This window comes from Triturus cristatus, chromosome 3_2 (assembly GCF_964204655.1).
Source record: "Triturus cristatus chromosome 3_2, aTriCri1.1, whole genome shotgun sequence".
Lineage (NCBI taxonomy): Eukaryota > Metazoa > Chordata > Amphibia > Caudata > Salamandridae > Triturus > Triturus cristatus.
Window position 1 is genome coordinate 335,217,252 of NC_140584.1, and position 24,948 is coordinate 335,242,199.

At 45.5% G+C, this 24,948-nt stretch overlaps 1 protein-coding gene across 2 annotated transcripts in view; it reads right to left on the reverse strand.

The window, feature by feature from the left end:
* Nucleotides 1-24,948, reverse strand: part of MACO1 (macoilin 1) — a 282,509-nt gene that overhangs the window by 92,564 nt on the left and 164,997 nt on the right. For both annotated transcript variants that reach the window (XM_085647812.1, XM_085647813.1), the window contains exons 8-9: nt 19,504-19,686; nt 8,886-9,006 (exon numbers count right to left, since the gene is read on the reverse strand). In XM_085647812.1, coding sequence (XP_085503938.1) covers nt 8,886-9,006; nt 19,504-19,686 — 304 coding nt within the window. The remainder of the gene's footprint in view (nt 1-8,885; nt 9,007-19,503; nt 19,687-24,948) is intronic.

The following is a 24,948-nucleotide window of genomic DNA, read 5'->3' on the forward strand; positions in this document are numbered from 1 at the left end:
GCATAGAGGAAGTGGTGACAGCCATTGCCAGACTCAAGCATGGCAAAGCACCGGGCCCAGATGGCTACTCGGCCCTCTTTTATAAGACGTTCTGCGGGTCGTTAGTCCCCGTCCTCGCCTGCCTCTTCAACTCCTTCGCGGAACCTGGAGCCATCTCACCTGACCTCCTGAGGGCTTCCGTCACGGTCATCCCCAAGCCGGGGAAAGATCCTAAACACTGTGGATCTTATCGGCCGATTTCTCTCCTGAATGTCGACCTGAAACTCTATACTGGAATATTGGCAAGCCGCCTGGCGCCTTATCTACCTGGCCTTGTCGACCCGGATCAGGCGGGTTTCGTTCCGGGGCGGCAGACGGTGGATAACACGAAGCGAGTGGTCCACCTGCTGGAAAAGGCGTCCCGGATTCCGGGCGAGAGGATGATGCTCACGGTTGACGCAGAAAAAGCGTTTGATCGTGTGCATTGGCCCTTCTTGGAACAGGTGCTGGTGAAGGCGGGTGTAGGAGAACGGTTTCGTACCATGGTCCTTAATTGCTATAGGGAGCACTCGGCAGTGGTCCGGGTTAACGGTCACACCTCTGCAGCCTTCCCCATCGAGAGAGGCACCAGGCAGGGCTGCCCGCTTTCGCCCTTGCTCTTTGCTCTCTACATGGAGCAGTTTGCTCAACGGGTGCGGACGCGGCCGGCGGTGGAGGGGATACGGATGGGAGGCTTTACCCACGCGATCAGTCTCTACGCCGATGATGTCATCTTTACATTGGCTACACCCCGGACATCGCTTCCAGCCTGTATGGAAGAACTGGCGGCGTTCGGCGCGGTCTCGGGCTTTAAAGTAAATATGGGGAAGTCGGTGGCTTTGGATATCTCCCTGGCGCCTGATACTAAGGCGTATTTGCAGAACCGGTTCCCGTTGCTTTGGTCCTCTGAGGCGATACCATACTTAGGGATTCAGATTGCTCCTACGTTGTCGGCCATGGTTTCGGCCAACTACTCGGCCTTAGGGGCCAAGATCAAGAGCGAGCTAGGCCGCTGGAATCGCGGCATTCTTGCCTGGATGGGTAGGATTGCTGCCGTCAAGATGACGATTCTGCCGCAAGTACTTTACTTATTCAGGGCCCTGCCGCTGTCGCCGCCTAAGGGGTGGATACAGCAGTTGCAGTCGGACGTGGCCCGGTTCATTTGGCAGGGGGAAAAGCCTAGGCTACGTAGGACCCTCTCCCTCTTGTCTCCTGACGCTGGAGGCCTAGGTATTCCCGACTTCCGTAAATACTTTCAGGCGGCGCAATTGAGGTACTTGGTCGAATGGTGCCGGTGGGAGTCGGATAAGCATTGGCTTTTCCAGGACCAGGCGGTGGCGGGGCGACCTCTGCAGGAGATACCGTTCCTGCACCGGTCCCACCGGCCTAGGAACCTCTACGCCTCTTTCATAACTAGGGTGCCTCTGCGGGTCTGGGATGCGACCTACCTTAGATATGACCTCACCACCTTTCCCTCGCCGCTTTCGCCGCTAGTGGATAATCCTGCCTTCACCCCTGGGATGGAGAAGGGAGCCTTCACGCATTGGCGGCAGGCTGGCTGCAGAGCATTATGCCACCTGTATGGCCCCGAGGGGGTCATTCCGTTCACGCAATTTCGGCAGGACTTCTCGCTCCCCGAAACGGAGAGACACCGGTATATGCAGGTTCGGCATTGGGCCCTTCAGCCACAGGTGAGGGATGCGGCGGACAGGAGGCTCTTGCCGTGTGAGAGATGGCTGTTGTCCCGCACATCGGACTCAAAACTAATCTCGGACCTGTATAAGTTTTTGCAATTACCTTCGACACATTTCCACAATCCAGGGAGGACTAGATGGGAACGGGAGCTTGGGAGGACACTGAGCCCCAAGGACTGGGACCAAATATCCTATAGGGCGCGCCACTCAGCATATCATATGGGCCTCACTGATACTTTCACTAAAGTGTCCACTTACTGGTATTATACGCCTGAGCGGATCCATGAGTTCGATCATAGTAAGACAGACACATGCTGGCGAGGGTGCGGGCAACGGGGCACACTCACGCACATTCTCTGGGACTGTCCCCTCTTAACTGGATACTGGAAGGAAGTGCTGGATGAAATTGATGTCCATTTCGGCATAGAGCTCCCGCGCCTCCCGGCATATACCCTGCTAGGACTCCCAAATGATCTAATGTATCCCCTCAAGTCTAGAAGAGGCAGGCAGATCGCCATTGCACTCGGCTCTGCAGTTCAGAATATCTTGCTATACTGGCGTACGGACACGGTGCCCACGATAACGGGCTGGCTCCACAGACTTTGGCACGTGCTGGGGATGGAGAAATTGTCTTTGGTGGTGGCAGGGGATGTAACGCAATTTAATGACCTGTGGCAACCATTCCACTCTCTGCTGCTCACAGAGTTTAGGGAGCTTACCTGTCCGAGGTACCTTCGCCTCCTGCGGCTTACGAGTCCGCTAGCGCCAGATCAGTGAGAGGGACGAGACCCTCCCCCCCAATTACCTATAGCTTTAGGAGATGGGCAGTATGTTAGTAGCGCACTGGACGGTGGGTGGGGTGGGTCGGGGGGGGGGGGGAGTTAGGTGGGGCGTTGGGGGGGCGGGGACGTTTGTATTGAAATGAAGTGTCATGCCGGACTTTTGCTCCTTTTCATTTGCCGATCTTGTATTGCTGTGTCTGAGTTTGGATGTGACAATAAAATACTTTAAACATAAATGTTTAGCAGCGCACCAGGCCCCAAACTTATCCCAATGGCAGACGTATACAGATTTGGTTGAGGGGTGCCAGGTTGCAAAAATGACATTCACAACTTCAGGAGGAAGGTGAACTATTCATCTCTAAGCATGGAGGTGTGATGTGCACCTTTGGGTGCAGAAGCCTGCTCTGCTGCAGCAACAGGAAGTCCTCAAGAAGAGGCACCCTGATTGGAGAACAAATGGTCATGCCCAGGAGTTCAGGATACCCTACTCTCCATGCCCAATCCGGGACACTAAAATGCCTAGGGGCTGGTCGGTCCTCATCTTCATCAGAACTCAGGACAGGAGAGCTATAGGCTAGAAAGCATATAGAAGTCCCGAGTTCCACTCTATGCTGAAAGTGTCTTCAAGCGAGAGACACCTTGGAAACTCCAACAAGCAAAAGAGCGGACATTTCGCGTTCTCAGTGGTAGTAAAACAAAATTGATCAATGGCTCTCCCCATTCTAGGTAAAGACCCTGCACCACCCTCCGTATGTAACTGCTGTATGTGATCCACAAAGCGTCAACAGATTAGCTCTTCTGCTCTGCAGTCAGGGAACCTGCCAGGTGGTGAGTAACCAGAAATATTCCTTGGCGGTCTAGCCAGGCCCAGAGACGCAAAACCCCCTGGCTCAGTTTTGACGACCCCATCCCACCATGCTTGTTGAAGTACCACATGGTGGTGGTGTTTTGCACGAGCACCTGCACTAGCATCCCTTTGATGGAGGGCAGGAAAGCTTTCAAAGACATGCGGGTGGCTCTCAATTCCAGAAGGTTGAAATGAAGTTGGGTGTCCTCCGGAGAACAGACATCTCTGAACTCCATCTCTCCCAGATGGCCTCCCCATCCCAGATGCGATGCATCAGTGACCACTGTAAGCTCAGGGTGGTCCCGTACCCAACACTGCAGATCTTTTTGCAATCTCTTTGAAATCTGGAAAAGATGGGAAAGATCCCCCTGGTGCTGAGCCCACAAGGATTTCAGAACTCACTGCTGATCCTACATCTGGTATTCTTGACCAGCCGGATACACTTGGCATCACTCCTACTAGCCTCAGATTCATCCTCACTGAACGTCAAGACAGAGGGTGAAACATTTGGATAACATGCTGAATGTTCAAGACTCTCCTCTCTGGGGATAGGTGTGAAACTGTACTGTGTCCAGAATAGAAACAATGAAGGGGAGGAGTCAGATGTGACTTCGGCACAATGATAGTGAACCCCAAGGATGTCAGGAGGTTCACCATAGTCTGAAGGTGATTGATGACTGCCTAGGGCGAACCTGCTTTCAACAGCCAGTTGATGAGGTAGCAGAAGACTGGCACCCCCTGACCACTGAAAATGTGCTACTACCATCGCAGTCATATTTGTAAACATCTGTGGGGGGCTGGTAAGATCTAAAGGGAGCACAGCGAACTGAAAATGGTTGTGGTCTACTGTGAATTGTAGGCAACATCTGTGGGCCTGCTGGAGGGGGTGTGGAAATAAGCATCATGCAGGGCCAGCGCTATCATCCAGTCTCTAGGGTCAATGGCAGACAAGGCTGGGCCAGGGTGAGCATCTTGAATTGGTCCTTCCGCAGGAAATCATTGAAGGAGTGATGGTCTAAAATAGGATGGAGGCCCCAGTCTAGTTTCAGCCCCAGAAAATAGCTGAAATACCAACCATGACCAACTTCTGGCACCGGGACCCTCTCTCTGGTTTCTTTGGTCAGATGAACATGCAGTTTCTGCTGCAAAGGCAACAGATGATTCTCCATCAGCCTGCCTGTGGGTAGCGAAAGGTGCAGCAGGGTGTAGAGAAACTGTAAAGCGTAACCCTGCTTAATTTGCAGGACCTACTTGTCCAAGGTTATCACCTGCCACCGCAGAAGAAAATGTCAAATCTTGCCTCTGACAGGGTGTCTGTCATCAAAGGCATGATAAAGAGGCTTGGGAGATGTGGCAGCTGTGGGGGGATGAGAAAGAGACTGGGCTTTAAACTGTTCCTGTTTCCCTCCCTCGTAGGTGCCTTGGCCACGAAAAGCCTGGAGAGATTGCTGTACCTGTTGGGGCTGTTTGCGATGCAGGAAACCCCTACCATAGCCATGGAGAGGGCAAACCTGCTGGTGCAGAGGAGCAAAGAGGCACAGGGAGCGCCATGTGAGCTGTTCTATTCTTGAAGCCCTCCAAGCCCAAGACTACTTTATCCCAAAAAAGGCATGTCCATGAGGCTAGCCTGGACGTCTCCTGAAAAGCCAGTGGCCCTCATCCTAAAATTGGAGAAAAGGCCCACACTGGGGCTAATAACCCTATTTAGGGAGTCAGTGGTATCCTGCCCACAGCGAATGGTGAATTTGGCAACATGGTGGCCATCCTGCAGCACCTGGGCTACTGAATCCCACAAAGTGTGAGAGTAGAGACTGAAAAAGCAACATGCATTCACAGGGGGTGTGTGGGGGGGGGGCTTGTTGGTGAAAAGTTCTGCTTGCCAAAAAGTTGCTATCCTCTTTCGTTCCCTGTCAGGGGAGTATTGGGAAGCAAGTTTGGATTTACCCTTCTGGCTGAAGTCTGTACAACAGGGTTCACAGGCGTTGGGTGCTGCGTAAGGAAATACAAACCACCTGGGGCAGGGCGATGATGCCTGCAATCTGACGATTAACACTGAGGCCCTAGAAAAGTTTGGCCCAGGTTCCCAATTGCTTGTCAGATAGAGCCTCATTAAATGGGAGAAGACCCTCAGGACTTGTTTAGAGAGACTGTAGTACCTGAAATCAAAACATTTGTCCTAACTTCTTGAGTAGGAAGTTGAAGGTCCAGACCTCTGTCGCTCTATGCACAACCATGGCAATGGTGGTGCTATCTTTGGTGGTAGAGCTGTGGGGGGTTTGGGGGAGTGCAGGCCTTTGGAGAACTTGTCCAGTGTAAAAGGAGGTATCCAGACCACTGGCATCCTGTAGGTCCTCGTACCAGTTTTCCTCTTGGTAAGGCTGTGCAATATCATTCCCAACATCATAGCTCAATTATTAGTCTGTGCTGGATCATTCAAGAAGACCATGAGCCTTTCAAGAAGGAAGAGACCTGGCTCTTCAATCAGTAGCAGCACCCCCCTTCCCCCCCTCCCCCAGCGCCTTGAGACCCTTACTTGTATGTAGTGCGCTTTACAAAGGTCTTGATTGATATCAAAATCAGAAATGTAACATAACATAACACATGTATTTGTAAAGCGCACATTCACCCAAGGGTATCTTGGCGCTGAATAACAGATTTTTATTGTGGTAAATGGGTACCAGCTCAGATAATGGAGTGCATGGCCTCGGTCTCTGCATCAGACAGCATTATGGGTTGGCGATGGCGCTGGCATCAGTGGATCACGTTCCCGCCTGGGTTGTGACACCAGGGAGAGGGCTGATACTGAAGTCTGTCTGGAGCCCTGAGCGGATCCAGAGGGCCCAGCTGGAGCACAGCGTGAACCGGTCAGCAGTAGTCCAGTTGGGAAGCCTCTCAGGTCATTGGGGCCTGCAGATGCACCAAAAGAAGCTGGTAACATGCCAAAAACCCACACCATGGATTCACTGAAGTACGGAATTTACTGCAGCATCACAGATGGTCCCAGAAATTCTGGTTGCCGCAGAACAAGGGTCAGGATCCACTCTGAAGAAGAGTGGCTTCAGGAGCATGACACAGAGGCACGATGACGACTTGACGCCATCTCGAGAGATTGAAAGTGGCAGGAAGGGGCGGATTCCCATCTGGACTTCTTGCTCTTATCCTTGGGATTGCAGGAGCGACCTGAGGAGGAGGACCACGACCTACCTTTGGACTTCGACCTATCTAGGCATGGGGAATTGTCGTGCTTTGCCACAAAGAGCTTAGCTTTCCGGTCTCAAATATCCTTGAGGTGCATCAAGGCACAATCACTGCAGGCCTTGGAGTCGTGGTCCGATCCTAGGCACCAAAGGCAAACCACATGTGGGTCAGTCACAGACATTTGCTTGCAACATTCTCCAACCAAAGGGTTTGAACCCTTCAAATCTGGATGGTGACATATACCCTTGTACAATGTAGAATGGTTTCTCAGAATGTTTTAGAATTTGTCTCAATGAGACAAGGGGTAGCCTCTGATCCACATCTGTTGGCGAGTAAAGAAAGAAACATGCCAGCATGCATGGCTAGTACCTATATAGGCAGTGACACCCACCAAATAAATGCATGCTTGACTTGGTAGTTTGGTCTGGGGGCCCTGTGTCGCGTCTGCTATCTTTGGCCAATTTTTCTGCCAGGAATAAAAGAGAAAACAGTGACCTTTGATATAACACAGGAAAGAGAGATACATATATAAACATCTGGTGGCTGTATTTCAAGATGTGAAGCTAGGTAACTTTAAATCAGTACCAGCTTTCCTGCTTGCACAAATTGTGGGATTCTTGGTAAAAACGTTATTTTTTCAGAGACTTTTTTATTATCTTAAATTGAGAGCACTTTTAAATACCAGTTCAGGGTGTGCCCTGTACAAGCACCTCTTATGTCTGATCTAAATGACTATAATGCTGCTCCATCTAGAATGAGAACTTAGTCCATGTTTAGGGTTTGAGGGACTGCTGACTTGCCTCTTATGGCATTATCAATGGGGAGAGCCATTAATACACTTTGTTTGAATTTTGAAGAGACTGGATCATATGTTTACATTATTTTTGTTGCACAATATATATGCAAAATGTTTTCATGGGTCGGGTCGTGCATGAACACTTACAGCAAAAACAGACCCTTGGTCAGGCTTTCCCTATTAATCTGCTGGTGAACCCACCTCTATTTGCTACTCGTGATTAGTACATGGGGCCGTCAGTCACTTGATAAAGTGATTTGTAAAATGTGCGGACTAGAAACCTGGAGCCCTGCTCACCTGCACGGATTTGACAACTCTACCATCAAGGCTTCTCGTAGCAGATTAAGAAGTGTTTGCAGCGAAAATACACATAACACGAGTGATCCCAGGGCAGGGACTCCAGGCTGTTGTGTGTTATGTGACTGCAGCCATAAGCTACCAGGCCCAGGGGTGTAGCTTCAGTGGTGTGTTTGGGCTGACATCCTGCAATGCATTCTTGGCTTGATAGAGGAGTGTGTAGGCCCTGAGTCAGGTCTGCTACACATCGGTTTTTCTTATTTTCATTTCACTAAGAGCTTTTAATTTGTTCATTTTTTGGAGCAGAAACAAATATATAATTACTGGTATACCGAAGAGAATTATAAATATGCATCCACAAAAGTACTCCTTGTATGGGTGCAAATTTACTACTTTTTGAAATTCACAAACATTGGCAGTATTAGGCTTGGAAAGTTGTGCCACTTTCAGGTTTCCAAGCCCACTAATGGCAATCAAACACCCAAAAGATGGAATGTATGCTTGCAAGTACTCTAACCAGGGGTAATCGCTTGGGGTAGCATTCCAACCCATGTTTTTTCACCCACTGTGCCACCCTAGACAGAGGCTTACCTAATGCCAATCAGTACTCTTGAACCCTGGCCATCTTACCCCTCCACCCTGCAGCCCACTTTGACTTTTTGTTGGAAAATGTAAGGTTCAACCCCCCTTGAATCGCACGGATTAAGCTATACCCCTGTATATAGGCTTGCGTACAACAACTCTGGCCCAAAATGCCGCTCAAGTGGAGCCGCTGGTGCCATTTGCTGGACCTTGTGGTACTGCTGAAGATTTTCTGAAACCAGTCTGACGCCTGTTGAAGTATTCAAACGGTCAGGAATCTGCGCTTAGAAGTCTCTCTCTGAAAGAGTGCTACTGCAGGGCTAGATCTTTATTCTGTCAGGAGCTCAATGGCAAACCCTTAAGAGTCAACATGCCTAGCAAAGTTTCTCATTCCAGACCTTTGTTGGACAACATGCGATCCCACAGCAGAACACTGCTCTACATGAGCTCTCATGCTATAAATATGACAATCTGTCTAGTTTATAATGAGCTCTGAAAAACACTGCGTGCAAGAATGTCTCAACAATTGTATTTTAGACATCATGTAATCTAAAGCAGTAATTTTGATAACATACGACAATCAAAAACAAGGGATGAACAAAAACACTTTTCATAATTTCTTGAACTATGGCAATACACAAACCAGATTTTAAAGAGATCCATCCCATTACCTGGACTTTTCCTTCTAGATCACGAATCTGATCTTCTTTTAGCTTCAGGTCGATTGTTAACTTCTTACATTCAGTTTCTAGATCGCGGATACGACCTCTTAAAGTTTCTGTACATTCACCTCTGTTATGAGAAACACAATGGTAAGATAACAGAACGTTGTGGAAAAAACCCAGGTTCTTGTACTCAGTTTACAGGCATGCTGCGCTAAAGAATATGAACCAAACTGTATCCCTACTCTAAATACATAACGGAAGAACAAAAGGTACTTACCTGTAATCTGTGGTTCTCCAGTATTGGTATCTGTCATAGATTCACATGCCTGAATCATTCCTCGAAGTCGGAGTGGGAGCCCCACGGTACATAAAAATAGCAATATATATGCATATAGAAACCATATCATGGGTAACCTAGAACCAGGAAGTAAAGTAGCCAGAAATCAAAAGGAAAAAATCCTCTACTTTCATGACTCGTCCAAGTCATTATATATGGTCCAAACTACAGCCAATCAGGCGACAGCACCACCCAGAATATTCTCCTCAGATTTTCTAGCACAAGTGTGATCCAGAGTGAACAGAGCAGAGAAGAGCCTCTGAGGGGAGGTGGGTGGGTTGCATGTGAATCTATGAAAGATACCAATACTGGAGAACCACAGATTACAAGTAAGTAACTTTTGTTCTTCTCCAGTATTGGGGTTTCTTTCATAGATTCACATGCCTGAATCAGAGTTGAGAGCAGTAACTCCGTAACAATACGAGTGATGTTATCATCACAAACATAAGCATATGCGCATCATAGGCAATATGTAATCACAAATATATATATATATATATATATATATATATATATATATATATATATATATATATATATATATATATATATATATATATATATATATATATATATATATATATAAATAAACACACACACACACACACACACACCAACAGTCATAGAATATCTGTATGTCAGAAAATAGCAAGAGGAAAAGGAAAGAACAGAGGCTCACCTTATTTAAAAAGATTACGGAGAACCGCCTGTCCCACAGACGTGTCTGCTTCGCTGGCAGCTTCCAAACAGTAGTGCTTAGTAAAGGTATGCCTGCTGGACCACGTAGCAGCTCTGCAGATTTGATGAATAGGCACACCAGCAAAGAGAGTGGTAGAGGAAGAGATTGCTCTAGTAGAATGTGCTCTCTGAGTGGTCTGTAAAGGTCTGCCTGCATGCTGATGACAGAAACAAATTGCGGCAGAAATCCAACGAGCAATGGACTGTTTGGATATTGGGTATCCTGTACGCATCTTTCCATAAGCTATAAATAGCTGATCAGATTTCCGTATTGAAGATGTCCTCTGTAAATAGAATTTGAGACCCCTCTTGACATCAAGAGTATTTAAAGCCCTTTCTGCAGGTGATTGAGGATTAGGAGAGAAAGTTTTTAAAATGATCGGTTCGTTGAGATGTAAGTCCGAAGGTACTTTAGGCATAAAAGTGGGGTTAGTGCGTAGCACTACCGAATCTCTGGTGAACTGAAGGTAAGGCGGTTTTATAGTGAAGGCTTGAATGTCACTGACCCGCCTAGCAGATGTGAGGGCTAATAGTAGAGAGACTTTCCATGAGAGAAATTTTAAATCTGCCTTATGAATAGGTTCAAAAGGATGACGCATGAGTTGTGAGAGCACAACGTTCAGATGCCAGGATGGAGGTGGACGGTGAATGGGAGGAAACATGCGAAACAATCCCTTGAACTGCTGAATGATCCTAGAAGAGTACAGAGAGCTGGAACCATCATGTCGGAATTTGGATAAAGCCGCTTAGAAATACCTTTAGGGTAGAAAGCGAAAGGCCTGATCTTGTCAAATGCAAAAAAAAAAGGCAATATTTGTTCCGGTTTTGCATGAATTGGATGAACGTTGGCGTCATGGCACCAAACGCAAAATCGTTTCCATTTAAGCCTGTATGTCTTGATTGTGGAGGGCGCTCTAGCATTGGCCAAGACTTCTCTACAGTCTGAAGGAATATCTAAATGAGCGAATTGAAAGCGCTCAGGCGCCACGCCGCTAAGTGCAGGGATGCAGGATCCCGGTGGCAGATCTGACTGTTCTGAATGGATAGAAGGTTCGGTATTGGTCGCAACTGAATGGGATCGCATTCGGAGAGAAGGAGGAGTTCGGTGAACCAGAACTTGGCGAGGCCACCAGGGAGCTATGAGTATTAGGTGACAAGGCTCCTTCATTTTCCGGAGAATCCTGGGAAACAATGGTATCGGTGGAAAAGCATAGGCATAAATACGCGACCAGTTCATTAAAAAGCATTCCCGCACGATCCCTTGTGGGGAAGCCAACTTGCGAAGAATGGGCATTTTCGGTTCAGACTGGTCGCGGTTCAGACTGGTCGCGAACAAATCCAGATCGGACCGACCCCATTCCTGAAAAATACGATTCAAGGTTGGTTGATGCAGCTCCCATTCATGATTGGAAGTGGTCGATCGGCTGAGGGAATCCGCGAGAACGTTGGAAACTCCCGGGACATGGATTGATGTCAGACTTTTCCGATGTTTGATTGCCCAATCCCAAAACTCTTGGGCTTGCTGAGACAATAGTGTGGATCTTGTCCCTCCTTGTTTGTTCAAGTAGTGCATACTTGTTGTGTTGTCCGTCTGGATCAACACTGATGCTCCGAGAATGATGATGCGAAAAGATTTTAGGGCTTGGAAGATCGCCAGCAATTCCAAGAGGTTGATATGCCAAGTTTGTTGCGGAGCATCCCATCTTCCGCTTACCGGCAGTCCTTGCAGGTGAGCTCCCCATCCTTCTAGGGAGGCGCCCGTGCTGATGACGAAGCTTGGAGCTTCTATTAGGAATAAGCAGCCTGCTGCTACATTTTTCTTGTAAGTCCACCATCGTAGAGCGTCCCTTATTTGAGGACTGATGTGAATGAGATCGTCGAAGGATCCCAAAACTTGTAGCTACTGTTTGTTGAGTTCCTCTTGCAGAGGTCTCATTTTGAGACGGCAATTGGGGACCAGAGGAATGCAGGAGGAAAGCATCCCCAGAAGCGACGTGAACTGCCGGACTGAAACGCACTCTTTTGATCGCAGTAGCTGGGCAAGTTTGCAAAGTTTCAGTTGCCTTTCGTTTGAGACAAAGGCTTGTGTTCGTAAAGTGTCTATGGTGGCTCCCAAGAACGTTCTGTTTTGCGATGGGACGAGGTGAGACTTGTCGAAATTGGTGGAGAGGCCCAGAGATTGAAAAAGAGATAGATATCTCTGTGTATGGACGTTTGCGATGTTGAAAGAATTCGCCTTGATCAGTCGTCCAAATAAGGAAAAATTTGAATTCCCTCCAGCCGAAGGTGTGCAGCCACCGGTGCTAAGACCTTGGTAAAGACCCGGGGTGCGGAACGTAGTCCGAAAGGGAGGACTTTGAACTGAAAGCCCCTGCCAGCCACTCTGAACCTCAAGAACTTTCTGTGTCTGGGTAGAATTGGTACATGAAAATAAGCGTCTTGGAGGTCGAGGGGTCATATGATCCCCGCAGTGAGAAGTTGAAGGATTTCTTGCAGAGTTAGCATCCGGATAATTTTTTGAGATATTTGTTGAGGGAGCGAAGATCTAGAATGGGAAGCCATTCTACAGATTTCTTCTCTATCAGAAAAAACCTGGAATAAAAGCTGGTTCCTCTTTGCAATCGAGGGACTACTTCGATCGCTCCTTTTCACAGCATCAAATTTATTTGGGCAAAAAGCTCTGAGAGGTGAGCTGGAGGTGGTCCTTTGGGGGAAGAATTCGGAGGAAGTTTTACAAATTCTAGAACGTGGCCACTGGCTACAATGTCCAAGACCCATTTGTCTGTTGTTATCTTCGACCAGTTTGAGTAGTAACGGGAGATTCTTCCTCCAACTTTTAACGGGGCAAGCGGTAGAGTAGGTGGCAGTTGTCACTGCTTCTTGGACGTATCACGTCCGCGGTAGGTAGACTTCCTTCTATATTGGGAGTAGGAGGTAGATGGTTGCTGTCTGAATGATTGTTGACGCTGGGAAGAGCAACGTTGGTTACTTTGATAGGACTAATTTTGTCTTTGCGGATTATATCCTCCTCGATTAGAAAAGGATCCGCGGCCTCTCACACCCCGGAGGGGCGGTTTACGAAACTGAAGCGTTCTGAGAGATCTTGCTGTCTCGATATCCTTTTTAATGGCCTGTAGGGCCTCGTCAACATGCTGCCCAAAATGAGACTCGCCATCAAAAGGCATATCCATTATTTTAGCCTGAACCTCCTGGCGAAATGATGTTGATTTTAACCAGCCCTGCTTCCGCAGGACTGCGGCACCTGCCAGTTGTCGAAAACCTGTAGATGCAACATCCACCGATGAATCAATCTCAGCAGAGATTTGTTCCCCTACCTCGAGGATTTTAAGCGCCTCTGACTTAGAGGGCTCAGGCAACATGTCGATGTAGGGAGAAATGTCCGACCAAAATTGTCTATCATATCGTCGTGAGATAGCTAGTGAGTTAGCTGCACGAACTGTCGTCGCTGCCATAGTGAACGCCTTCTTTCCAATAGCGTCCAGACGTCTACCATCCCGATCCGGATGAGGGATTCCGCGCTCGTCGTTGAGCTGCTTGGGCGATAATTGAATCTGCCTTTGGTTGGCCTATCAAGCATGCAGGCGAATTGTTCGTCACCTTGTATTTTTTATCAAGGCGGGGCAGGACCGCAGGAACAGAAGCCGGAGCTTTCATAATTTTTAATCCTTCTTGCCAAATGAAATCAATAATCGGAATAGATCGTACTTGTTTTCTTGGTTGGTCTTTAAAATCATAAAGGAAACAATCATCCTTTTTTGTTTCCATAGGAAGTAGAAAACGCTGTGTAGCCCTCTCCATAAGAAGGTGAAAACCTCCAATGTTAACAGGAGGAGAATCGACAGGAGCAGGAGTTGAAGGCGACGGAGTTTGAATTTAGTAATCATCCCATTCCGTGAGGACTGATCTGTCATCCAATTCTCCTTCCTCTCTATCGTCATCAGAGGTGTGAGCATCCTGAGAGTGATGCGAAGTTACAGGAGAATGTGGCCTGGGCGACCTCAAAGCTGACGAAGATGGAGGCACAGGTGTGGGCGGTATAGAAGAAGCAGATTCAGATGGAGGGAAACGGCGATAGTAATCGTCCAACATGTACTGCAGATTGTTTAAAAGAGCCAAAGGCATTTGGGCCGTAGGAAGTGTATCTGGAGCTGAAGGAACCGTCTCCGGACAAAATTCGTCATCTCGATCCACATCTTGGTACTTAATGAGCAGTTCAGAAGGGCTCCTGGCGGTACAAAACCTATCCCCCTCATCTGACTCTTCATCATCCTCATCAGAATCCAGTAGTTGTTCAGGTAACCTAAGAGGAACCTTAGCAGGAGAGATTGTAATAGGAGAAAGCACCTCCAATTCCAATAAAGATCCATTCCTTTGTAGTAAAGAAGATGGCGCTGTAAACGGAGGCAATTGCATAAATGGTGTCGTAGAGGGTGTAGAAGATACTGCAGGCGTAGACGAACACCAAACCTGAAGAGCCGTACATGAAGATAGTGGTAACGTCGACGAGGCAACCGTCGATGAAGTAGTCGTCGACGAGGCGGGGGTCGATGGAGTCATCGTCGACGAGACGGCACTCGTCGACGAGACTGACTTCGTCGACGAGGCAGTCGTCGACGAGGCAATCGTCGACGACACTCTTAATCTTCGTCGTCGGCGCATCGACGGTAGATTTAATCTTTCTCGTCGACGGAATTAGTCTGACGGCGACAGATACCAGTGTCGCCCGCGACATTATCATCTGTGGCTTCGGCGACGAGAAGGTTGCAGGCGACGTAGTCGTAGCGGCGACGGAAGGTTTCGTCGACGAAGGCGTCGTCGTCGAGCTCGTCGACGAGGGCCCCATTCTGAGGTAAATCCTTGTCAGAAACCTGCTTCGAAGATTGAGACTTTGAAATCTTTCTCGGGGGCGTAGAAGGCATAGTTTACTCTTAGAAGATGGAAGAGCCTTTTTTGAAGTAGAAGGCAACTCAGCACTTTTGGAGGTATGCTGTTTCTTCAACACCTTAGCCCCAGGAGAAGATAAATCCACGTCAGCACTCCTCTTTCTAGAGGACGCACTCACAACTTCAGATAAGGGATTGTCCTGATCTTTAATCTTCTATAGCCACAGAAGTAGACGCCCCTCTCTGTCCCTCAGTGTCTTTTGTGGGAAAGACAAGCAGATCTTGCAGTCTCACCTGGTGGTCAGGATATAAGCAGTAAATGCATTTCTTGTGGGGATCTTCTGAAAACAGCTGGAGCTTCCCACAAGATTCACAAGGTTGAAAGAGATTTCTTTGAAGAAGACATCGTAACAGGAAAAGTTTCCAAAGAAAACTGAGAAGAACTGAGCAGAGCTCAGGGAGACTCCCTTCACACGACGTGCGGTAGAAAATCTGAGAGCCTGAGCCTGAGGAGAACATGCTGGGTGGGGCTGTCGCCAGATTGGCTGTCGTTTGGACCATATATAATGACTTGGACAAGTCATGAAAGTGGAGGATTTTTTCCTTTTGATTTCTGGCTACTTTACTTCCTGGTTCTAGGTTACCCATGATATGGTTTCTATATGCATATATATTGCTATTTTTAAGTACCGTGGGGCTCCCACTTAGATGACGGGGAATGGTTCAGACATGTGAATCTATGAAAGATACCCCAATACTGGAGAAGCATCTGTTTTTCTCGATTATCTCGGTCTACATTTTAACATATGGAAATATGCATATTTTAACTATTTTGCATAAAATTATGCTATCTGCATTCCACCTATAAATACTTGAAGAAAAACGTGGTGGAATGTGCTTTTGTGCAGTGGATTAACAGACTGCTTTCCACAGAAAGATACAATTGACTTTAAGGATTTATACTGCACTTCAGGATACCTTCTTTCAAGGCACAATAGATGAGAACTGTATTCTGTGAGCAAGCCTAAGGAGCAAGGAAAGCTCGGTCTCCTGTTGTCATACTAACTATTGGATTGTTCTGAGACAACATTAAATTCTGCTGTTAAACCATTGTTAACTAAAGGCTTAGGTAACAATTTTAAGTTTGCTTTCCGGGCCCTGTCACTTGAGGACAGATTACAAGAACAAGCGGTAAATCTCTTTCCTGTCAATTAGGAACGACTCACAATATTTACCTGATCAAATCTTAGAAGCAAACTACAACATGTTATTGGTTAGCTTTACTTTAAGGCAACTATACTGGTTAATAATGGACAGCTATTAAAATAAGCCTTTTCACGACTGGCATAAATTATCCGTAAAAAATGACTGGAGAGACAAGTGACATGAGATGTCTTTTGTTCCTCTGCAGACACCCTTGAACAATAGTGTTGCATCAAAGATTTTTATTATAATGCAGGTCATTCTGTAAGCGGGCATAAAAAAAATTTACATTTTGCACTAGTAGTAACAATTTAGTGCATGCTTTTTAGGAAACACTGTGTAATAGTTTACTGTAATGACTACATCTTTATTGTAGATGGATGCCTGTTCGCAAGGATGTGCCATTTGAAATGCAACTATGAAAATAATTAAAATCCAATTTATCATCTCAAATGAAGGAGTAAAATTGCCTTCCACAACATTTAACTCATATAAAATAGAAAAACAATGTTAAACTAACATAGTCAGAATGGTAGACTTTCATATTTATACCATCAGTGAGGATTGACAAAAGTCTAGTCTTTTTTCTAATAGAAAGCAGCGAGGGAAATAGCACTGAGCACTTTAAAAAAGACACTCTAGGCTCTAGGACTCTATGGTCCAGTAGAAGTCTGGGAGCCGCAACATGAAGACCGTCCTCTACCGTTTGTAATTTGCACTATCGTTAAATAAAAGAACTTTGGAGTACCTTTTGACGTGGTGCTGTGATCCTTCACCGAATCAAGAGGCTTTTCAGAGAAACAGAGGAATTCTGAACATATATATATATATATATATATATACACACACACACACACACACACACACAGGCACTATGCCTGGTTATTTGGTAGCGAATATTCAAAAATAAACTTCACTGCTATTTTGAACACCACAACGTTGCTGTGATTGTTATTTGAGCGCAACGAGATCCGTGCCTGGGTTTCCTGGATGAGAGAGAGAAAAAGCAGCAAAGAGTGATATAAACCTGTACAAAAATGTACTATAGAACTTCACACTCAGAACTAGGCATCAACCTGGTTGCTGGATTCGTTAAGATAGCTCCGAAAGGACAGAATCATACACCAAGCAAGAGCAGGTGTAAAAAAAAGAAAAGCAGGGTCCAATTACATAAGTCATGTGTTTCCATACTACACTCTGGTGGCAGAAAGCTCTCCGCCAGAAGAACCATGTTCTATGAAGGGAAGCTAAAGTGATCCAATGCTAACTTTTAGGAAACAGGCACTCCATGTGAGCAATGGTAGCGAGGGTTGACACATTCTCCCTTTTCCCGTAGGCAGGAAGTCCTTTCTCTGGTGAAGGTGAATGTTTGCTCCTGAAAAAATAGCGGGCAGTCTAAGAACCAAACTTTGGAAGGCCAAACTAGGACGACGATACAAGGGCCACCAAAAGTCAGGAATGGGAAGGTGGTGAAATGATTTCTGGATGAGAAAAATTATATAGGAAAACCCCTCTCAGAGTAGACTTTGCAAGGCTTAATTGGGAACCACCACAAAAGGGTCATGAAAAGTCAGGGGTGGGATGGTGGTGAAAGGACTTCTTTTTCTTATACACTAAGGAATCCAGAATACAGGAAAGCCCATCTCTAAGTGAGCATCATGCCCCACCCAAGTCATTAGGGGTCTCCGTCTAGCCATGTGGTCACCTGTTTTCAACAACAAAGTCTGGGTGCCCTCATGCTTCAAACATGGAGCTGCGAAATTCCAGATGAAGTTCCCAATCATCTGGAAGTGAAATCACCTACTCAGGCTGTCTGTTCTCTGGTTGTCAATACCTGCTTTGTTGGATCTCAGCAGGAACATGCCCTGGGCGACATCCCACCCTCACATTTCTAATATCAGCCATCCATGAGGGGAATAAGTGCTACCTTGCATACAAATGCGGAAGAGGGCTTTAGAGAGGACCATTCCTACATGGATCCAACACTTTATAAAGGCTTTTAAGGTCAGAAATATCCACGATCAACACCAATATGTTTATGTGGAGGGGCAAATCTGCAATGTTCCACAAGACACCGATGAAGAGATCCCCACAGCGAGCTCCAGCCTTAACTCAGAGTCATTGTGTAAGCCTCACTGTTGCAATATTGTAAGGTGTGTAGCTCACCTTTCGCGAAGGAGTGTACAATGGGATAAGAAAACAGCAATGTTTCACAGCCTTACATTTTGCTTAATGCTGTGCACTGAGCCATTTCCTGTATCAGTTCAGAAACTATAAGAGACACGCAGATGTCTCTGCTTTGCATTTATGAGAGTGAAGCTCTCAGCAGTGACAAAGAGTGCCTTTACACAGCACTGCCAATCAAGCTAGACCCACGCCTGTCTGTATTCTTAGTCAACATTATTTTGACTGAGATGGATACTTGCAAAGGCTCTTTACTTTGGCAGCCTGGCTCACAATATTAAAGTCTAGAGTGTTGATCATCTCCATGTCTATGATGAGAGTTTATGTGAAAAAGGTTTTGAGTACAGAGGTCCCAGCACAAAAGGACTCCACAACACCGACAGGAAGATTACTTCAAAGAGCAGTTCCCTGCAAAGATACAGAGAGCAGAAATGATAGGCGTTCTTCTGAAGGATTACACTGAACATTGATGAGGTCTCAGTCAGGCCTCAGAAGGAGAAAGTAGAACGAAGTCTGGTCATCTTTTTAGGTGGCTTAGAAGAGCAGCATGAGTCACACACCTGATTCTGACTTGATCTTTCGGCAGAAAGGCTCATGGATAAAGGACCGGCATAAATGTACAATCACCCACGGTGAACTGATTTCATAACCACACAATATATGTTCATCAATGGAGAAATCAGATGGCACGCAAAAAAGAAAATAAGTATGTGTACATAAAAAACCATATCGGCATCACAGCTATTTTTATCAAGGGAGTATTTACAGTTTCACAAAGGAAAAAATAACAAGACTGCCCCCCTAAGAACACTTTACAATAAAAAATCCTCCTGGCTAACCACCAACCTGGACATTTCCTGTTAAAGGAAAAGCAAGCGGAAAAAGCCCACGGTACCTCGAACAAATTTAGTTATGCCTTTGTACATTTACATTTTTGCCGAGAGCACAATCTGTGCTATACTTCATATTGATATTTTGTGTTATGTATTGTTTAAGTGAGGCACTCTAAAGTGTGTTGGCATGCCTTGTGTAGGTGATTCCCTGTAAGTGAAGGAGTTATATCCACATCTAGGTCCCAACTTCATTTCTAAAGAAGGACTCAAACAACCAGTCACTGACAAGGCTTAGATCTATTCAATTCAATCTTAGATGCTTTATGGACTGCTTGAGTTTATGTGGAACTGTTAAACACTGCATGGCAGGGGACAAGATATATTATTCACATAAATAAAGATATTTTCAAATATGTGTTTTATACCTTGATGCAGCAGCTATTGCAACTGCACGAGCAGTAGTGGCGTCTTCCAATTTTTTTCTTTTTTTTTCTTCTAGTAGTTGTTTTTCTACAAATGCTCGCGCTTCTTGTTCAGCTTTCAGTTTTTTCTCTAATTGACTGATGGTCTGCTTGTCTTTTTGTTTCATTTGAACTGCACTGTGTAATCTGCAAAGAAATTGAAATACATTAAATAGGATGAGACACACTCACCAGCTGAATGTGCGCATGTAGATTATGCAACTAATACTGGCCGAGGGGCAGATGCATGAATTGGAAAACAACAAGGCAGTCTACTAGGCAGCTTCAGCGGAAAGATATTACATCATTAGAAGAAGGCTATGTAAAAGCTCCTACAGAAGACTAAAACTAAAACAAGGGCTCTGTGAGAGGCATCACAAGTATCTAGGGTTGTTAATGAATTTTCAGTCATTGAAGCTAAGTGTCCGGTAGCATGAGTGGATCAAGTAAGGCAGCTCAGGAGCTTCACCAAATTTGCTAGGTCAGTTCTAGCTGCTGGACAGCAGAGCTCCTTCAAGCACCAAAGATTTTTATTCAAAAGGATGGGGGGTGCGCAGTGTTGTAATCCCCCCACACTCTGTTGGATCTTTCGTTATAGCAGTTGTGGTATGGAGAGGTGATAATTTTAAAGCTACTGCCAAACTGTGGATTAAGGTGAGAACGACTGCCTTAAAATAATTGCAATTTTTGAACCAGTTTGAGAATGCTCTTCATTTTAAGGGGATTCTATTGATCTTGAAACAGAAGCAAGAGTCAGAAACAACTGCTGTTCAAAAACTCAAATTGCCAGTTATCAATTAACAAGCATTGGCATAGCCAATAGGTCTCGCCTTTGGGGCCTTATAAGTGTTCAGCCATGCAACACTTGATGATGTTGCACCAAGGATATTGTGCTGGATAACTAAACACTTATTAGGTCCCAAAGGCGAGACCTATTTGCTATGCCAATGCTTGTTTTGCATATAACACCCGGAATACCACCTGAGCCAAGGGCTCAGTCTTATAAAAAAATAATAATAATAATTTAGATAATTTTGTCGACTGAGATGCTCTGAACAAAACAATTGTTCACATTGAAAGCAATATCAATTGCTTCTGAGTTCTTCAGTATTTTAGATAGTGATGATAGATGCTTAATTTAAATGCCAAATGTAATATTTAAAGTTAGAACTTTTTGGGAAACCACGATGCCCTTGTGAGTCGGTAGGCATCTGTCAGGAGAGATTAAATAGTGGGAATGTTGATGGGAGTGTGTATGAAAGAGTGGCGAGTATGTTTGAATCAAGTTAGCGAGATGGTGGGGAGAATTCGGATCACGTAGAGATGGCAAGGGTCGATACGGGAGTATATTACAGTGAGTAAGAGGCATGAGAGGAATAGGCATAGTAGGGGGCGTGAGTATGGGATGGATGATTTATTGATTTATGATTTATTTGTTTTTCGGTTGTTCACTAGAGGTAATTATGAGTTTGCACACGGGGGGATTGATATTTTTCTGTTAGAATACTCATATGGCAAAGGTAGGGGATGTTTTTTAACACTTGTTTATGGAAGAAACTAGGTAATAAGGGAACATGGACTATTATACATGTGTTATTAAGGACAATGTAGTAATGGCGTCTTTTTAAATTGTCAATTGCAGTTACCCCTGAAGAAGAGCTTGATGTAGCTCGAAATGCATTGGGTTATAATAAAGAACATCGCCTTGGATAAATCATGTGTGTTTCGACATATTCTTGAAAAGAGGTCCGGATGGGCAATCTTTAATATTAGAAGCTATTGTAAACAGCATGACACCTTACATATGGATTCATAAAAGTACCAAAGCATTTGAAATATTGGAATTACATGCAAATGTAGCAGGAGTAAAATGGACAAGCATTGATGCAAAAGCAGCATTAGCATATTTGCTGTGTGACTGGAATGGGCGCGAAATGTCGTTCCTCTTTTCATGAAGTCTCTCTAGGAAGCCATCACTCAGCTTCACCCATGAGGAAGGAAAGAGATCCAGGACAAAGGGACATCTCTTTCACATGCAGAAGAAAGCTCGCAGATCTGAGAGAAACTAGAGGAGTGCATTCGTTAACGTTCATGCTCTTTCTTGAGCAGTGTTTTACTGGGCCAAAGTAGTGAAAACCTGAGGTGAGTTGGTCTAACGGGTAATATATTCAACACACAGTTGTACCACAGATTTCTGAATGACCTCAGTAGAACAGGCTATTTGGTGTTTTGGTCCTGAAGGTATTGACTGGTTTTCACCTGTAAAAGGAAGTTGCAAGCTACAAGGGAAAATAATCATGAAAGAATGTCTTATTTTGGCAACCCTGAAGTAAAAAACTGTATTTTAACTGCAAAGGCCCAGATCGTTGGGACAGGCTTCCCGAGGGCCTATCAGAGAGGTGAGCGTGGGGCCAGGGCGCACAATCAGATCCGTTCTGCGCACTGAGGCCCGTGTGTGGCTGTCAGTCTCCGGACAGACGAAGGACAGCCCAGCGAGCAAGGAACCTTCCCTCTGAGCTTACACCCACTGACGGCAAACATGCCTGCTGGCAGCCACACAAGACGCGAGTTCTGAATGGCGCGAAGCGTTTGGGAACCCACCCAAATATGTACTCAAGAAACATTAATTGAAAGCAAAGCGCACTTCTGACCTCCTCTGGCACCTTGCCTTCCAGGGGATAGAAAGGCAAGTTCTCCCCCCTGATCAGCACTAGTGCCATTTCTAAATCGAACACAAACAGCAGCCCGAGCAGAGCAGTGCGGGCCAAGCACTGGAGTACAGACTCCACAAACCCTACGAGTGAAAGCTGCAAGCACTCCCCACTACCTAACAGGAGACGCTGCGTGCATTTCACATTACTCTCCTTCCATGGACATATCAATAAAAGGGCGGATCTTTTTCTAATCTGCGTTTGTGGAACTCTTCAAAAGGCACATAATTAAAAACTGAACACAATTAAAATGTAAACATTGCAGTGTTAACAAGGCAGCGTGACGAGTTGCCATGACAATGGAAAGCACGCATACAGACAAAAAAATGCACGCGCGTGTGCACATCCCTACGATAATGAAAGTAAACAAAGATAGCGTCGGGCTGTCCACATGCGCGTGTATTTTTTTGTCCCTACGCGTGCATGTTTAGCTTTGCGGATGGCGAAAGCAGCCATCTTGGTCCATCTGGACGCACGTGCATTCAGCTTTCGCTGAATCGATTCCAAAAGGTCCTCTCCATGGTGAGAGCAACGCATGCGCTGCTTTCGCCAGGCGAGACCTAAAAAGGAAATAAAATGAATACTGACAAGAAGGGTTAGGGCACGCCCAGCCAGCACTGGCCGCTAAGCATGGCCAAAAGCCCTGCACCGATGGGCGACCAAACATGACCCAAGGCTCTGTACAGTGGGCATGGGGGCAGCGACTTAGTGCAAGGAATGACTCAAGGCCACATCCTGTGCCCTATAGCGCAACACATGGACGAAAGCTAGGTACAGTGAATTTGTAGACAGGAAAACACACAGCAGAACACCATGTGCAGTGTCTACCGGGGAGAAGGACTAAGTGCATAGTCTGGCCACAGTCTACAACCTGTGTCTAGTAAATGGTGCACATTGTTGTTGTTGTGTACAGCAGGCTCAGCGTTATTGGGAGATCAAAATAAAAAATGAAATTAAAAAAACCTTGAAATGCAATTAAAACAATAGCTATGGTTAGTGGAGGGCAATGGAGGAGTAGTGACCCAGTCAAGAACACTTTACCACAAAGGGTACTAGTTAAGGTAATGAGGTAACCTAAACTCCTCCAATGGGCTTTATAACCTTACACAGGATTTCACAAATCATACCAAATTACATGCAGAATGTTGTCACGGATACTGTGATTTATGTTGACACATTGATGGATTGACACTTTAAGAAGGAAAATAAGGTAAATACCACCATCAAATGCCAAGCACAAATTCAGTGTCACGAAATAATAATTTTAAAATGTAGATGTCACATGATAGGAATAATAAATCTCCAATGTCACATTTTTACTTACTAACAATAGCTACAGTGACATTGTGCACAGCAATTTTGAAAGTCTGGTGTGCTCTGACTGGTGTCAAAGAAAATGTTTTGCAGCACCTGCCATTACCCAACACAGAGTTCTGTTATTTGTAAGCTTTTGTTTTTGTGATTTGGTAGAGCACACGTTCTCTGTAGTTTGAGAGCTAAAGATATGGATTAGCAGAGGAAACCAAAAAAAGGAGTGGAGAAAACTTTAGCAGCTATGAGTGAACGGATACATTTTTATGCCTTTCTAAATCATAATAGAGTACTCAGTGGGAAGATGAGGTGGCAGAGGGTTTAAAGTGTTCATAGCTGTAAAAGTGAAGGTATCTCGTTGGTTACTAGGCAGAATTTATCAGGCAGAAATTCTGATATGTTTGTGAGTCACCCTATGGTAATGGCTTTAAATATAACTCGTTTATGACATGAAAGCCAACATAGTTAACTTGAGGAGACTGAGCCAAACCTGTAAGGCTAAATGCAAGCCAGGCAGTGGTTTTATGAGCTGCATGCGTGCAACCAGTTAATATTCCTATAGTCGATACAGGACTGAAGAGTGCATTGACCACCAGGTTTTTTTGTGAGGTGTCTAGGATAGGCAATAGTTTTCTTAGGGTTCTCAGGTGGGCAAAACAGGTTTTGTCAACTTACAAAACATCAGATTCAAAAACTAAGATCTGATTTCAAATAAAGGCCCAATTTTCTAATTATGACAGATGGCTTGGGTGGGGGACCGAGTACAGTTGGCCAAAGTAGGTCCTGTCCCTGGATCTTTGGTTAAGTTAAGAGAATCCCAGTCTTATTTGGGTTTGGTTTTAAACAGTGTTTTAACAACCACTAGTGGTGGGCAGGAAGACTATATGACAGAAAAGATCTAGACTACTGAACAGTTTCAACCCAAGCAGAAAGATCAGAGAAAATGCACACCATCAGCTTACATTACAGTATTTAGTATCCATTTGATGCAGCATTGACAAGGGATCTCAAACAAATGTTAAAAAGTAATGATGACAAAATTTATCCCTGGGATTCTCCACAACTAATGTTTTTAGACTCAGACCCAAAAGGCAAGATCATGACTTTTTCCTGGGAACTGGTCAAAACTTTAATAATCCATGACAATCCAATGCCATTCATGCCAATGTCTATTTAAACAGGATCTCAAGGTCCATGATCTCAAAGGTAGCAGAGATCCTGGAACACCAAGGCCCCTGGGCCCTTGGCATTCATGCGTGTATGAAGGTCGTCCAGGACCGATACCCCCACTACCTGTCCAACGCTTCTGCTCGGATCAAGAATCTGCTTTGCCTCAACAAAATTCAATAGTACGTAGAAAACCCATTTCTCTAACGCCTTAGAAATA